Source organism: Daphnia carinata, chromosome 4 (genome assembly GCF_022539665.2).
Source record: "Daphnia carinata strain CSIRO-1 chromosome 4, CSIRO_AGI_Dcar_HiC_V3, whole genome shotgun sequence".
In the NCBI taxonomy this organism is placed as follows: Eukaryota; Metazoa; Arthropoda; class Branchiopoda; order Diplostraca; family Daphniidae; genus Daphnia; species Daphnia carinata.
In genome coordinates this window covers 1,168,890-1,185,056 of record NC_081334.1, presented here as the reverse complement: position 1 = coordinate 1,185,056, position 16,167 = coordinate 1,168,890, and the positions used below count along the sequence as shown (strand labels likewise).

General features: G+C 39.9%; 4 protein-coding genes across 7 annotated transcripts; 3 read left to right on the top strand and 1 right to left on the bottom strand.

Moving 5' to 3' along the window:
• Positions 1 to 226: 226 nt before the first annotated feature.
• Positions 227 to 3,428, top strand: LOC130695177 (E3 ubiquitin-protein ligase UHRF1-like). The gene is made up of 12 exons (XM_057518303.2): positions 227 to 461; positions 519 to 722; positions 787 to 908; positions 985 to 1,128; positions 1,191 to 1,592; positions 1,678 to 1,912; positions 1,969 to 2,125; positions 2,189 to 2,243; positions 2,320 to 2,514; positions 2,574 to 2,733; positions 2,794 to 3,030; positions 3,089 to 3,428. The coding sequence occupies exons 1-12, from the start codon at positions 312 to 314 to the stop codon at positions 3,332 to 3,334; spliced, it is 2,307 nt and encodes a 768-aa protein (XP_057374286.1). The 5' UTR covers positions 227 to 311; the 3' UTR covers positions 3,335 to 3,428.
• Positions 3,429 to 3,508: 80 nt separating this feature from the next.
• LOC130695176 (ubinuclein-1-like) lies at positions 3,509 to 11,052 on the bottom strand. Of its 3 annotated transcripts, none has more exons than XM_059494836.1 (15): positions 10,534 to 11,052; positions 8,928 to 9,056; positions 8,747 to 8,851; positions 8,481 to 8,678; positions 7,734 to 8,419; positions 7,500 to 7,658; positions 7,343 to 7,423; positions 7,163 to 7,198; positions 6,523 to 6,633; positions 6,270 to 6,455; positions 4,628 to 6,171; positions 4,279 to 4,519; positions 4,117 to 4,207; positions 3,839 to 4,028; positions 3,509 to 3,767 (listed from the first exon to the last, which is right to left on the bottom strand). In XM_059494836.1, exons 1-15 carry the CDS (start codon positions 10,726 to 10,728, stop codon positions 3,739 to 3,741), a joined length of 3,981 nt encoding a protein of 1,326 aa, XP_059350819.1. In that variant the 5' UTR covers positions 10,729 to 11,052; the 3' UTR covers positions 3,509 to 3,738. The 3 variants fall into 3 exon arrangements, with proteins under 3 accessions (XP_059350819.1, XP_057374285.1, XP_059350820.1); XM_057518302.2 differs by having other exon boundaries at positions 4,273 to 4,519; positions 10,534 to 11,051; XM_059494837.1 differs by lacking the exon at positions 7,163 to 7,198 and having other exon boundaries at positions 4,273 to 4,519; positions 10,534 to 11,051.
• Positions 11,053 to 12,073: 1,021 nt separating this feature from the next.
• LOC130694761 (ankyrin repeat and LEM domain-containing protein 2-like) lies at positions 12,074 to 14,723 on the top strand. The gene is made up of 8 exons (XM_057517849.2): positions 12,074 to 12,125; positions 12,193 to 12,564; positions 12,632 to 12,784; positions 12,866 to 13,064; positions 13,131 to 13,319; positions 13,531 to 14,057; positions 14,121 to 14,252; positions 14,318 to 14,723. The coding sequence occupies exons 2-8, from the start codon at positions 12,233 to 12,235 to the stop codon at positions 14,493 to 14,495; spliced, it is 1,710 nt and encodes a 569-aa protein (XP_057373832.1). The 5' UTR covers positions 12,074 to 12,125; positions 12,193 to 12,232; the 3' UTR covers positions 14,496 to 14,723.
• On the top strand, positions 14,591 to 16,164 carry LOC130694790 (vacuolar protein sorting-associated protein 37A-like). Of its 2 annotated transcripts, none has more exons than XM_057517891.2 (6): positions 14,591 to 14,730; positions 14,799 to 15,298; positions 15,442 to 15,593; positions 15,667 to 15,786; positions 15,853 to 15,990; positions 16,054 to 16,164. In XM_057517891.2, the coding sequence occupies exons 1-5, from the start codon at positions 14,639 to 14,641 to the stop codon at positions 15,925 to 15,927; spliced, it is 939 nt and encodes a 312-aa protein (XP_057373874.1). In that variant the 5' UTR covers positions 14,591 to 14,638; the 3' UTR covers positions 15,928 to 15,990; positions 16,054 to 16,164. The 2 variants fall into 2 exon arrangements, with proteins under 2 accessions (XP_057373874.1, XP_057373875.1); XM_057517892.2 differs by having other exon boundaries at positions 16,041 to 16,164.
• The last annotated feature ends 3 nt before the right edge of the window (positions 16,165 to 16,167 follow it).

Below are 16,167 nucleotides of genomic sequence, written 5' to 3'. Positions count from 1 at the left end.
TGACCGCGTTTCAATTGGTTTGAAAAAAACAACAAACCGAACCACACCGGTTTGACCTTTTTTAAAAAAAAAACCGCGCGGGTCGGCCAAAATCGTGCGCGATCGTCGCGGGGCAGAGCCATACGCGCCAGTACGCAACAGCGCTAATGTTAGAAAATATGGCAACATTGCTTCAACAGTAGCAAAAGTCGCGCGTAAACCTTAAGAAAAAACTTTTGTGTTTTCACTCGTGAATTAAATTTGCTCGCGGAATTGCTTCATTTTATCGGTTCTGTTTTGTTTCCTTGCAAAGTTAAAAATATTTCTCAGAAATGTATATCAAAATTAAGACGATGGATGGAAAGGAATCGGTCATGCTGACTGTCTCTAAGATGTCATTGATAGACGAAGTTCGTCAACTTGTAAAAGATAAACTTAATGTTGATCCGGCATGCCAACGTCTCTTTTTTCGCGGAAAACAGGTATTTTAAAGATGTTGATAGAAAATAAATGTTATAACACATTAATCATTGTTTTAGATGGAAGATGGTTACCGTTTAATTGATTATGGAATCAACATCAATGATGTAGTTCAGCTGATGATTCGAGCTATTCCAATTCCACAGCCTATTAAAGAGGTGAGTGAAGAAAGTTCAGAAACTAAAGAAGCAACAGTTGACAAAAAGGAAGTAAAGAAATCAGGGGATGAGTCTCTCACTGATGCAATATGTGAATACTATGAGGTAGTTGTTTGTATGATATTCATTTTTTTAAATATATGATATCCTGCAATCTCTATTCTAACAGGTTCAAGATTTAGTTGATGCTAAAGATCCTTTTACCTCTTCATGGGTTGAAGCAAAAATTGTTCGCATAGCTAAAAACAAAAATGAAGATGAGCAATTGGAATATCATGTTTTGTTTCAAGGGTATGTAATGCTTGACTTCTAAAGCCAACACGTTAATTTACTATCTGTGTAAAATAATCACTGAAAAATGTGTTAGACATGAACGAGAAATTCCACTCCCACGTAGTTTTCAGCAAATCAGACCAAGAGCAGAAGAATTGTGCTCAAATGCAGATTTGAAAATAGGAGAAGTTGTGCTAGTGAATTATAACATGGAAGAAAGCAAAGAAAGGGGGTTATGGTAGTGAATTATAGGTTTATAACTTATTTCATGAAAATCTATATTTATATTTGAATATTCAGGTATGACGGAAAATTAACAAAAGTCGACCTTCAATCCCGAACAAAAAAGAAAATTATCGTGACATTGATTATGGGAGAAGAAAATGAAACTGAGGTCAACGATTGTTCCATTTATTTCGTGAAAGAAATCATGCGAATATCCCACGTAAAAAAGCGGGGAGAACAAACTGCAGAAGATACCCGGTTACTGAAAAAAGGCCCGGCCACCAAAAGAGAGAGCGCCCCATACTGCCATCACTGCAATGATAATCCAAGACGCAAGTGCAAATTTTGTGGGTGCCATGAGTGTGGAAGTAAAGAAAATCCTGATCAGCAAATCATGTGCGACGAATGCGATCTACCTTATCACCTTTACTGCCTTAAGCCACCTTTAACTTGTATGCCAGACGAATCCGAAGAATGGTAAATGAAATAATTAAAAATAAATAATAGAAAAATTACCGCCTAAATTGTACAATAATTATTGTTTTGTTTTTTATTACTAAAGGTATTGCCCGAAGTGCAAAACCGATAGTAGTCAGATTGTCAAAGCAGGAGAAAAACTCAAGGAAAGCAAGAAAAAAGCCAAGGCTCCGTCAAACCTAAACAAAAACACAACTCGTGACTGGGGCCGAGGAATGGCCTGTGCTGGTCGAGCAAAAGAGTGCACAATAGTCCCGTCAAATCATTTTGGACCTATTCCAGGAGTCGATGTGGGAACGACTTGGCGGTTTCGATTTCAGGTAATTGAAATACTCCTTTTAAGGTCATCATCTACCAATACTAGTGTAAACTCTAGGCATCTGAAGCGGGTGTGCATCGCCCACCTGTGGGAGGTATTCATGGTCGTGAGAAGGAAGGCGCTTACAGTATCGTTCTTAGTGGTGGATATGAAGACGATATGGACAATGGGGACTCTTTCTATTATACGGGATCCGGTGGGCGAGATTTGACAGGCACCTAAACAATTCAACAAGTACTTATTATAATATATCAATTAATAGTCTAATTATTAATAGGCAATAAGAGAACTGCTGGACAGAGCTGTGATCAAACACTTACTCGAATGAATTTGTAAGCGGATTGCCCAACAAATAACATTAATCCTAAATTTTAATTACCAATGCAGAAAATTGTAATTCGATTATAGGGCCTTGGCTCTCAACTGCAACGTCGCGGTGAATGAAACAGAAGGTGCTGAAGCAAAGGACTGGCGAAAAGGTAAGCCGGTACGAGTACTTCGAAAAGGACAGGGCGATGAAAAATCACTGGCAAAAGGCCCAGGCAAGGGAAAAGGGAAAGCAGCAAAACATTCATCATCTTATGGTCCCGAAATCGGTGTCCGGTAGGTTCTTTTCGTCTTTATCTCTCTGTAACATTTGTAATTTGCATACTAAATTTCAGGTATGATGGAATTTATAAAATTGTCAAGTATTGGCCAGAAAAAGGGAAATCTGGGTTTCTTGTTTGGCGATATTTCTTACAGCGAGATGATCCAACTCCACCGGTCTGGACAGATGAAGGAAAACAACGTATCCAGCAGCTGGGGTTAGACCATGTGATTGTAAGTAGTTTTTCTTTTCGCTAAAATGTTCGTTCCTCATTTTCCGTTGCCTGTTCAAAGTATCCTGAAGGACATTTAGAAGCAATGGAAGCCAAAGAACAAGAAAAAGAAAAGAACGGAGGAAAGAGAAAGTCTGTTGTCGAATTGCTACAACAGAACAAAGAAAGTGCAACCGCTAAGAAAGCGAAAAAAGTCGGTTATCAGCTAGAACCTGAAATCGCTGAATTAATCGAAAAAGACACTTTGAATCGTAAATTGTGGGATGAATGCAAAGAAAGCTTGGACGACACAAAACACGTAATTTTCATCTTGAATTCGATACTTGATTGAACATAACTGATCTCTTCTTAAACAGAAATTTGTATCAAAGGTCGAAGAGCGATTTTTATGCATTTGCTGCCAAGACATCGTGTGCAAACCAATTACGACAAGTTGCACGCACAACATTTGTCTCGCCTGTTTGCAAGGTTCCTTTCGTGCTAAAGTTTATACTTGCCCTTGCTGTCGTCACGAACTAGGAAAGAATATGGCTATGGAACCGAATGAAGATCTTTGCCGTGCTCTCAACGCTATCTTCCCCGGGTATGAAAATGGTCGGTAATTTTTGAATCTAGGTTTTAGAATGTTTTCTAGACTGGTTTTTATGGCTGAGGCGAAAGCGCGCATTCGGGTAATACAAGCACTTTATTTCGTCGTTTTAAGTAGTTCGCAGATCCCTGTAATTCTCGACCTGGTTGTTGCTGTTGTTGGCACAACTGTTTTCCAACTGGGGAAGTAGAGGAAACGAAATGGTTTATTAAAATTTACAGAACAAATGTACAATGGCAAGGCAGAAGACTTCAATTGAGGATTCGGTGGCATATACTAGTTATTCTACATACCGTAACAACTCCATTATTCCATGTTGCAATTGCGCGAACACTTGAGGCAAAAAAACTCATCAGTTCATTTTATGTACATGACACGGATGGAACAAACTTTGACGGTGCTTTCAGAAGGCATTTATTATGATGATTGCTGATGGTGGCCCGTCCCTATCATCAGTATAAAGAAATTGCAATTAAGTCGTGTACTAACAATTATAGCTTCATGTTTTCTTTTTTACCAGGTTGAGTGTAATAGTTGTAGTCTCCGTGAGGACTCTTTTGTGAATTTTTTTGGGCCATGAAGATGGAAAGCGGATCGTGTTTTGACACAGAAGGCTGTGCCAACTGTTGAGATTGTGATGTCTGCTGTCCTGGGTGAACGTTTCCCACAGATCGGTGAGACGATGTCTCAGTTGGACTTTTTTTTGTCTAAACAAGCCATTTCCAAAACAAACAAAAAACCGAAGCTAACATCTTGAGGGTATACAATGCTCAGGTTGTTTTACTTGCTACGTACCTGAATTAACGACTCGATGCTATGGGAACTTCGCATTGCCAAGGTACTAGTAGGAGTAGAGACCACCTGCGCAGATGATGCTGGGTAATTTCTGGAAATGGCAAGCGAAGTACTTCAAGTTAGTGTGTGTTGTTTCCTCATTGAGTAACATAATACCTGTACATGCTGTTTGGTGAGCTTCTGGGAATGGAGTTGGTGCTGACGTGCTGTTGATGAGCAGGGAGTGGTGGCAACGACTGCTGATTAGAGATTGCATCTGGTTTTCTTTTCTCTGGACTGAGATGTCCCGAATTGAAAAAATCTCCCGCGTGTCGACTGGAAGAGTGGGCTGTGGGTGGAGTCATCATGAATTCGCTCAAAAGCAGTTTACTTATGCTCGAATTATATTTTCCTTGTCCTGAACCTGATACGAGTACATGAGAGAAACGTGTTACAATCAAAGACGAAATCCAAACACCATTTATGCTGCGAACTGAATTCATTTGTATTTTAGATTTCTAGACTTTCTCGCCTGATTTTAGATGATCACTGGAAACAGGAGACATAGTTCTTGACGAGTGAGTTGGCGAGATCAATTGAACTGAGCTGTTGGCACCAGTAGGTGAACTACTAATCCGACTGACGGGAGTTGAGACAAGTGGCGGTGGCGGTGGTGTGCGTGTAGCTGCCGTTAATTTTGGTGGCAGAACCGAGCCACTAGTTGTTGAAGACCTGGAAGCAGGATTAGACGTTAAGGAAGGTGCCGACGCTGGCATATGCGAGGTAGAGAGCGATCCTGTGGTCTTGATGACACTTTTGGTCCTAGAGTCGGAAGATTTGGTCATTTGCGGTGGCTGCGTAAGGTCTTTCCCCTCGACTAGTCGTGTAATTTGGCTGATTTCTTCCAGTACCATAGCCAAATCACGTTGTAGCAAGGATTCCTGATCCTCTGTTTCTTCTGATTTTGGAACAGGATCCTTGACGAAATGCGAATCTGCTCGGGTAGAAGGTTCAGCTGCTTTTGACGTAGGTCGAGGTTGTTGTTGATCATCGCTAAGGTCCAACACACCTGGAATACTATCCGTCCAACGCAGACCCGAATCCACGAAAGAGGCTAGAGAGTTAGCTAGAGATGCGCTTACGGTTGGAACAGGTTTGCTGGTTTTGCCCACTTTTGAGTTGCTCGTGGAGTTTCCGTCGGACGGGATAACATCAACTTTATTCTGAGCTGGATCAACTTTCGTCACAGTTTGTCCATGATCAAAACGATTTTTCACTTCAGCCGATGAGACGTTATCCCATCGGGACTGTTTACTGCTATCCGGTCCACGTAAAACTGAATTCAATTTCACTTCAGATGAAGCGGCACTGTCTGATCTTGATTGTTTGTTGCTCTCCATTCCACGTGAAATCGAATTTGAATCGTGGCGCGGTTTGATCGAGTCAACCTTATTAGGCTTTGTAGATTGAGGAGCGTCGCTTTTAACGATGCCTAAATCAGATCGAACGTGAACAGGGTTGGCTTTGGATGTGGCCCCCTCGATTTTCGGCTTCACAAGATCACTCGGGTGGTCCGATTTCGAATTATTCGTTTGGTTGGCATCGGTCACTCTACTGTGATTAGTGGAATGAGGACTCTCATTTTGGCGAAAACTAGACTTGTTAGGATCTTTAGTTATGTGATGAATTTCTGTTCGTGCGGCAGAACACGTCGGGTCTGGCCGTGGACGATATTTGGTAACATCTAACTTGGCGCCATTGTCCGGCCTAATGGTGGGTACGTTCACTTCTGACCGAGATTTTTCAGCTTTTCCTGAGGATAAGTTGGGTGCAGAATCGCTTCGATGGTGGACAGAGTTGGAATCTTGCCGAGCTACAGGTTGTGCTAGTGCCGATGACATCCGATCTTTGAGCTGAGATTTCTTTATCTCTTTAGAGACAAAAGATGGCGGAGTATTTGTAGCATTTTGGGACAGTGTGGACGGAGCAACTGGCGACGGTAGTGCCAAAGCATCAACTAATCCTGAGCGAGGAATGCTAGGTTTTTTAACAGCTGGATTCAATTTTGATTTCGATCTATTAGAAAAAAACAAAAAAAACAAAACGAAATGCGTGGACTAACCGGATTTTTGGTACAAATTATTATTATCTATCTAAATTAAACAAAAACTCACGTCACAAAGGAATGAGCTTCTTGGCTTTCTTTGAAGAGAATTTTTGCCGTCATCCAACCTTTCGGCCAGAGTAGTCGGATTTCTGAATCTAGGAAACGAAGCAGGTACTCAGCAGCAGTTTCCTTTCGCAGTTTTGACCAGTTGAAGCACTCGGCTTTTAAGTAAACCACTTGGTTCAATATTGATCTAGAGGAAAAGAAAAACAAATTGCTTACAATGAATGGATATAATTAGTTATTTTAAGATATATTACCGCATTTCTTTACTCCATTGGAATCTTCTGCGAGGCTGTGGTGTTTTGTTACTTTTCTCTGGTTTTTTGTCCTCGTCATCCGTTCCCCCAGCAGGTTCTAATTCAGGATCCCTACACAAAATACGAGTTACAAAAGAACTGTATGTTAAGGCTCATTCGTAAAATGCGAGAATTATTTTTTCGTTAATAAATCTCAGCCCAAAGCTGACGATCCACACGATGGACATGAAAAAAAAAAGCCATGCCACACAATTTAGATTTTCTTCCGCAAAACCTAGTGTCCGTCACATACACAAGAATCGGGGTGATGTAAAGCGTGAAACATTAAAGACGGGTATTTGAAATTAGCGTACGTCATTAGTAACCTCAACCCAAAGCAATAGGTTTCCAACGTATTAGTCACTTTGTCCATTGATCATATGTCTGATTCTTTGAATGTTGTGTAGGGTCGGAATTGTCTCGGAATGGATCAAACAGATGTGCCTTAGCAGCGAAGCCTGAAATTTCACATCGTCTTAATGTTCGGTGATTTCTACCAAGTGCAGTGAACACGCCCAAAAGCTCACAAAACAATAGGGTCAGGTTAACAGCCAACCTAAGACCTTGCAATCTAAACCCGAGTGGTCAAAAAAATTCTTACCACACGTAGCGATAATACTCGAGGTACCTCTCCGGACTGTGTACCGAAACAGCCACCCAAACGAGAGAGGTTGACGAGCAAGGATAAGAAACAAATGATTAAGACTCAAACAGAACAAAATGGATTCGCACGACCACATAAAGAAGAATCTTGATATAGAGGACTGAAGAAACTACTTACTTGGCATCTGCTAACCGTTGGCATTGAGTGGCATGTCGTTCAATTTGTTCAGCAATGACTTTTTCAACAGACACCTGCAACCTTTTGAATTAATTTTAGAAGAAAATATTATTTGAAAGTTGCAAAAGGATTTCACAGAACATTTGTAAAATCCTACTTTCGAATAGCCGGTTTTAATTTCGATTCAACATCTTCCAAAACTAGATTCTTGGCTCGTTTGAGTAGTGTGTGTTTTGTACATGGAAGAAAACCAGTCAAATGGGTATAGATGGCTTGTCTCTTACTGCACGAATACTGTCGGGCCTGTAACTCAATACTATTCAATTAATGAAAATTGCATTCGTTACTGCCAACGAATACATTCAGAAAAAAAAATCTAAATATTAGTTACGCCAAAAGAAGACGATTAATCTCCGTTGAGAAGAAACGACATTTTCCTTGCTGATCTGAAGACGCCGCTGCTTTTTTAATATCTTCGATGACCGCCAATGTAGCGGGGGTTAAATTATTAGGCAGTTTGGCATCAGGATCATTTTCTCCCTTCATCGCATCCGCATCTCTACCGTCTTCATCCTCGTCACCTCCACTTTCAGACTCGGATGAGTCCGATGAGGAGTCTGACGAATCCGACGACGAATCGGTTGTGACGACAGCTGTTTCGGGTGTAGTTTTACTTCCTACTGACAAGTCGACGACTTCCCTCTCTTTATCTCGCTTCAACTGTAATACGTCTTTCGGCACTGGCGGGGTAGTCACGACGGCAGTTGGAGTAACTGAAACGTTGTTATTAAGATTCTTGGTGACGGGTTTTTCAGCAATATCCGGGGTAGCTTTTTCATGTTCCCGTTTTTGCTGCAATAGTTCTTTCACACTAGGTCGGGGTTTTTTAGAAGAAACTGAGCTGGCTTCCCCAGTGACACTAGTCTCAAGCGGGGAAGACATTTTCTTTCTTTTAGCCTGCTGGACGTTTCCACTGTCATCCAACCGAAGCTTTTTCTTTTTGACATCTGTCTCTTCTCCTTCAGATCCATTTAGTTGGATTTCCTCAGGTGAGTCATCGTCGTCCGACTCAATTACCTACAGTAAAGAAATCGCTCAGTACTCTTGTACTTGGAATGAATAACATGTGGAAACTGACCCTCCGTTTTTTGTTTGTACTAATAGGAGTGGTGCTGGCTTCAGAGAGAGAATCTTCAGAATCAGACTCGGAACTTTCCGACTCTGACTCGGATTCAGAATCGGAACGTTTTTCTACCGGTTTGAACTCGAGTGCTCCTGAATTAATGTAAAATCCGCCATGGGCCGTTGTTACTTCAGCAGGAACTATTTCATCGTACTGTGAGACCCAAAACGATTTTGAAATTAACTTTGTTTTTAAATTATGCTTTTAAAAATGCTGGTTACCGCATCAGTGTTGTCGATAAAGGGATCGTTTTCATCATAACCAGCCCCCAGATCGACATAATCATCATACTTTCGTGACTTTTTCTTTTTCGCGGCAGGCAAACCCTAAAAGACAAACGTGGCAAATTAAGAAAATAAGAAAAAGAATAATAATAAAAATTATATTAAAAATATAACTCACATATTTTTCTTCAAACTTCTTTGCAATGCCGCGAAGTTGATCTTCATCATCTTCTGCAAACGGATCGAGTAGAGGCCCTGTCGAAACTGCGGGAGTAGAACCATTCGTTGCGTGACTTTCCTTCTTTTTCTAAACCAGACGAAAGAAAGTTCAATACTTTATCAAAGTCTTCAATTTATGTAACAAATTACGGCACCGCTTTTGAAAAACTTAATGGGGAACAGATGGACGGTAAAATGACCTTCACGCCTAATTTGAGACATTGGTTGCATACTTTATACCAAGCTATTTACAGACCCATTTTTCATACATCATTGAATGCACAAGTAAAGCAAGTAAAACATGCCGATTTGAACATTTGTGCATTGCTTCTAAGAAACTATTTTTCACAAAATGTTACCTTGACACCAATTCGGAAAATTAGCGGTAAAATCCTTGAAGGAGATCGATATTAAGATAGTAGAGGAATGTGAGCGACAGGACCTCTACTAATTTGCAAGAAAACACTTGGCTAATTCACACAGTTCCACCGACTGCCTCCCTATTACGTTGATTCTCCTTCCAAAGAATATAAATACACATGTCCGTTTCAAAATAGTTACAAAAAGAAAAAGCTATATTGACTTCCTTGAAGTTGATATTTCATTTTAAACTTTTCCCACTTTGCGGAGATAACATTGACATTCTATTCAATCCCCTTTAAATCCCCCAAACGTATGATTCATTATGCTTTTATTTCCTAGTAATCAAATATCATTTAACTCCTTAAACAGTCTAGTGTAGTAAAAATATTCCGAGATTAAAAAAGGGATTTTTTTTATAACAACACACTGCACGAATTTAATATTATACAACAATAACAAAAAATATTAATCATTACTAAAATTTAAACAATGTAAACGAAGATGAATGAGATAACTCAACGATCTAGCGCCAGGTGACTCATCCGTACTTAGTCGCCCGCTCCGCCGCCATAAAGACGAGGTGCAATAAGAGACAAAAATGGCGCTCTTTCAATCTAACTCCAACGTCCATAAGAACTGGGAAAACGAAGATTACTTTTTGGTGGTAACAGCGTCCTGTACGCGAGTAACGACAATTGCAAAGCAATGCGGCAACGATGCCAACGAATTGAAAACCCGTCACTCTCACTATCCCGCAAACGTCGATTGAAGAAGAAAAAAAACTTTAACTAATGCTATCCTAATGCACTGAATCGATACAAAGAATGCTGCACTGGAGTTGGGTTGATTGGCGAGAGTAAGAAAATACACACGGTGAGGAGGTGAAACCATGCGAAAGAAAGAAACTTCGAAGAGGCCCCGCCAACTCTTCCTCTGAGCGGGGCCACTGTCCTCTCTCCTGCTTGATACAAGACAAAAACATGGCGACCTGCTGTCAGTTTCATTTTAAATGCCACTTTCACAAAGTATGGAGCAGACGGCGTGAATGCACTCAAATGAACCCTACTTTGAAATAAATCTAAGCTACAACGACACACATGAAACCTAATATCCAACTGTAACATTTCTTGGCCCTCTATCATTTCACTACCTAAAACACCTCTGAAGCCAAGAAAACAAAACAAAACCACACAAGGGGTTACCGTCAGAGCAGATATGAGGTCGGCAAAGTTGAATTCTGGACAAGATTTCTCTGTAGAGTCGGGTAACGTCAAAGTAAAACGATGCGTTTTGACAATTGTAGTTGTGGATTTCTTGTCTTTTTTGGCCGGCAATGGTGCTTGCGCTGCTTCTGCTGCTGCCAGCGGAATCAGGGCTATCCGTTTGGGCTCACTCATTTGATTAGCTGTGACTCTTGGTTCTGGGCTACGTGTCTTTTATACGTTCTACCCTTTTCTTTCACGAGAGTTCACTTTTCTCTTGTCTAAGTTCGTCAACAGTGGTGGTGGAAAAACTTGTTTCATCAGCCGAATGATGGCTGCCGATTCACTTTATTGGCAGGACGGTAGTTAATACACTAATGTTTCCCAGTTTTCACAACCATCGCCACGCCATTTCCGAACGTCCGCGCTTACAAAACTTCTTGCACACACACATTCACACACACACACACACACACTGCACAAACACTTTACTGAACACGAAAAACGGCAAAACAGAATTGACAATGCCCGTAGTTGTATTAAGGCACTGAAGGCGCCAAAGCCAGTTCTTGCTAGGTGAAGCGTTGGGCGCAGATCCATGCATGCCAGGGCAGGCCTGCTGGGGTACCGGCCCGATTGCGTCTTGTCTCGTTGGCTGTGTACAGCTTTTTCTGATGAGACAGCCCTACCAACTGCCAAGTTATCACTAAGCCTATTACTAATGTTCAGTTCAGTTTTCTGGATGAAATTCGAACGCTTTACGTCTTTGGTGGGTTGAAATTTCGTTGATGGTACTGGAAGACAGTCATGCACCGGTTTTCACCATTACACCTACTCCATACAACCGAACGATTCAACCAATTTTAGTTGAAAACAACGCATAGGCTACACAGCGATGCAACTTTTCTTAATCACTTTTCTTTTATAGCTAATGAGCTCAGCAGAAATAATAATCTCCTTTTATGCACTTAGTTGCTTCTTAAATGTCATGAACACGAGGAGAAAAACAGACCTGGAAGTTTGTACAGGTGCACGACAGGACTCAACCGATTGGTTTTGACATCCGAATTTTTCTTTCCCACGTTGATTTTAATACACTCAGGCACGCATAGAATTTCAAATCAAGACTAGTTTATGATGGAGGGGACCTAAAAAACTTCTCGGTAAATTTGTGCTGTTCGACCTCGAATTGTTAAAACCGGTCGGTTTCCTACTTCTACTACAAAAACTAGCGGTTATCTCAAAAGAAGTTTTTTCTTTTAAGAAAAGACGAGACACGAATTCTGACGCTGAAAATAAATTCTTCGTTCTTCACTTCACCTCTGAAATACCGCCTTTACTGCTTTAGTATATATTACATTCATGCAAATAACTTGATCATGTTTACAATACATCAAAGTGCAAATTTAACTAGTTGCTACATAATTTTAACGCGACGATGGACGAACCAGTTAGACTTGAACTGGACTGATACTAACCTTTTTGGCAAAATTGACACTGCAAAAGCTAAATTCCCCAAAGAGTTTAGCTGCCTTCCATTTTTCTTTGCTGGCAACGTTGCTTATCCCAAACTCCAGATACAAATAAAGCTGGTAAAGTCTGCTAGAGAAAAGCAACGTTTATTAATTTCCATTTCATAACAGTTTCGCTTTTTATAAGATGGTTCACTAGGTGACATAACTAGTCGGAATTCATAACAATGAGCGGAACAACATTTTACGGTGTTTCTTTACTGGAGGGGCAGGAACAAGGACAGCAGACAGACTTGGTTTTCGAGGATCGAGTTGAAGCTTTGAAAATTTGCAAAAAATTTAAAGGAGCTCGGTTTAAATGCTTTACGGAGCGCGATGAAGCCGTTCTGTTTACTCAAACAAAACAAACCCAACCTGAAACCGATGTCGTAATAAAAGAATTACCAAGTGAGAAATTACCATTCCCTAATCCAAGCCCTCAAGAACTATTGCTTTTTCGAAGAACTATAGAAACAGGAAACTGTGAAGAATTTTTGTTCCTTGTTTGGAAAAATCCGAGGTAAGTAAAATTTTTGAGTTTGACCTTAAATTTTTGTTTGCCAGTTAACTGATGTTGAATGTTTCAGATTCCTCATAAGTGCAGGTGATACACCCACAATGATCAGAGAACGCTACAGATATCATGGTCTTTTACTGGCAACCTTTAAAAAATCCTTTCCCATCTGCAGAGCTCTTTTAGATACAATTACTGATCCAAGCTTCATAGGGCTCTTGTATGTGTAAGTAAATCACTCAATAATATTTGGATAACTTCTTTTGCCAAATATTCTAACACCTGCATTATGTATATTCAAAAACAGAAATGATGCGGAGCATGTACGGAAAAATCGCATGTTTTATTTACTAGACACCTATCTAAACACACCTGATAAATTCCTTAATGAAACTCCTCTGCATTTTGCATCAAAGTTTGGGTTGTTGAATATTTTAGAATTATTCCTTTCTTTTCCCGAATGTGATCGAGAACGCAAAAATACTAGAGGAGAAACACCTGCTGATGTCAGTAAATCATGTCATGTTTTAACTACTACATAAAACTGAAATAATTCATTTGTTTCCATTTAGATTATCTGTTCTTCTTGTAAAAATCCTTCACCAGAATTAGAAGCACAAATGAGATCCCTTCTAAGCCAAAGATATTTTGTACCAGTACTTAGACCAATAGACCTTTCATCTCCAGCCCGCATTGGCAAGCCATGGTCACCAGATGTTACTCCAAGATCGCCAGAATCTCTAATGCCAAACTCACCTCTGGTACAAAAATATGTGTTTTAAAATTATATAGCCTTAGTGGGTCTAAGTTTCTTTCACTGTATGTTTTTCTATCGTGTTTACTACGATATAGCCTAGCATCAGCTCTTAGATTTAAAAACAACAACGTACAATGAAAGATACTTGGATTCACAATTGTGTATTAAAATAGTATTTTCGGCTCTTGATGTTTTGGAAAATCTATATTCTACAGAGCCATCAAAAGTATCCGGTTGATTCGCAGATGATGCTTCAAGCACTAGCTGGTCCTATGTCACCAGTCGAAGCAGAACTATTTTATCAACAAATGAAAACTCCACCTGTTCCCAAGTTTTATCAGAATCGACTCAGTGATAAAAAAATGACACCGAAAAAAATGATGGACAGTAGGTTATCGGATATCGACAAGGGCCTCGAACGTGTGGGCCGTAATATTGCGCAAGACCTAAATGTACCATGGAGTGAGTACTGGAAATTCCTTGATGAATTTTGTGATCTATGCTCCAGTGAAGGGTTGAGGAAACTAGAAAACTATTTTCGCCGAAAGCGAAGTGAGGCAGAAGAGTGTCAGGCTTCTTCCAATCTGGAAGCCAAAAGCCCGTTATCGGATCTTTGCAACAAATTGAGCCAACTGCACCTTCAGTCTCCCGAGATACTTGAAAACGGAAATGACGAGTTTTTTACCCCGCCGTCTACTCCACCCGCTACTTTCTACGAAATATCACCATTTTACATTTTCGGGTAAGTCATCATATATATATTTAAATCCATTCAGCCTAATAATGTCGTGAACTTCGTTACCAGTTCGCAACCAAGCAAAACTGATGTCGATGTACTTCGAGTACTAGTAAATGTTGAATTAGATTTTTTAAAGTATCCCAATGTGTCGATGTGGAAAGAAAATATGATGCAATATAACGAAGATCACCTTAACAAGTAAGCATTAACATTGAAAACAGGTTTGGCGTAACTTACAAATAACATTCATCACGTTTTACTAGGCTGAAAACTCCGGCTAGGGCTAACATCATGAGTAGTGCTCTGAAATCTCCGTTGCCAGAAACTCATCCACATTCTCCGCGAGTATCTTCCATAGCTAAGTGCTTAAATTCACCAAGGAAAACACGTGGCGTTCCTGTAGTTCGCGCCCGCCTCTCCGAGAGATTCGAAGACTCCTAGTTCGCGGCATCACGGGCCACCAATTCCCCTACTCCTGTGTTACAATTTCCTTACTTTCCAATCTAATTTGCGCGGACTGATGCGTGCTTATGTATAAACAAGTATGTCCGCCGCTGTCATAATAAGGTTATGATAATGTCAAGATGAATCATTCTACTGTGTATCCATTAACTCCTTCGATTGTACATTTGAAAAAAAAGAAACAAATTGATTCACTACGGATTTTCATCAACGAGTAAGTTATAGCTTTATTGGCTTCGTCGGTACAGTTCGTTACTTTGAGCCTTTTACTCTACTTGTCAGTGTTCGAGAAATTCACGCCGGAGAATATCATGTATTTTTTCGTTCGGGAAATCGGGAATTGACATTAAAAATTCAATTACCTTCCGACTTTCCAACTCAGAAGCCTTTGATTTGGATTAATCCTGTGATTCAACACAACTGGATAACCGACAATGGCCGAATAATGTCTCCAGGATTAGTGAATTATTCAGAGCACTCAGATTTGGGTCAAATTGTGCATTCAATAGTACGAGAAATGACAAAGTTGCCTGAAATAAAATCTTATCCAAATGGAGAAAGGAGCAGCAGTGAAACATTCCTATCAACTAGTCAACTTAGTCAGCAACAATATTTCCCAATTCCTCCCTTCATTCCTGAACTGGAAAGCCTCTCAAGATATCAGATCAAGAATCTGAGTGAAAGTGAAGATGTTTTACATCAGTTTGTTGAGGATCTTCCTCAAGCAGAGGCTGTTGCAATAGATGTCAAAAACCACCTGGATGTTGTCGAAAAAATAGCAAGTAAGGGCTATAATTTAACATACTCAGAATTTTAATGAAACTGTAATGAATTTGATCTGATTTTAATGTAACTGTAATTTAATGAAACTGTAAATTTTATGGATAACATGGAACATCAATAAGTATTAATGTTTCTGAAATAGGGAGTATTGCTGACCTGAAGAAAACCTTGAATGCTAAACGACAGCTGATATTGCAACACTATGAGACACTCAATGAGCTGAAGTTAGAATGGGATTCATCAAGTACTCAGCACCATAACTTGTCTCAGTGTTATTTACCTAACAACATTGAAGTAAAAAGACAAATTTTTTTCATAATGGTAACCTTTGCTTTGATAGTTTTTTTGTTTTTTTTACATGTTACAGGGAAGCCTTCGTCAAGCTGCAACGCTGGCAGATGAGAAAAGTGAAGCAATTGCTGAAGTGTTTCTCTCCGGTCAAATGGATGTTGACACATTCTTAAGCTCATACACTGCATCTAGGACGGTATCCTAAAGAAGCACCTTTAGAGAAATGGGAAGCAAGCATAAACTAACAATCTTTTTATTTTAGGAAAGCCACATACGAAAAACTAAAGAAGAAATTCTCCATAAGCAACTCCAAGAGCTTCAGCGATTGGGATATTGAAAATGTGAAATTTGTTGTGGGATTCAGGACACATGCCTTTTCATAGAAAGACACATCAATAACGTAAATTGACATGTTAAATATTTAGAATAAATTTCATCTTGTATCACTAGTCATTGTTTATAGGTCTTTTCCTGGACGGCGGACTTATTCCCCACAGATAAATTTTGAACCACCGAATATCAGTGATGAGAATTGGATTTGAAATACATGGTATATATTTTTTTTTCAACCAAATCT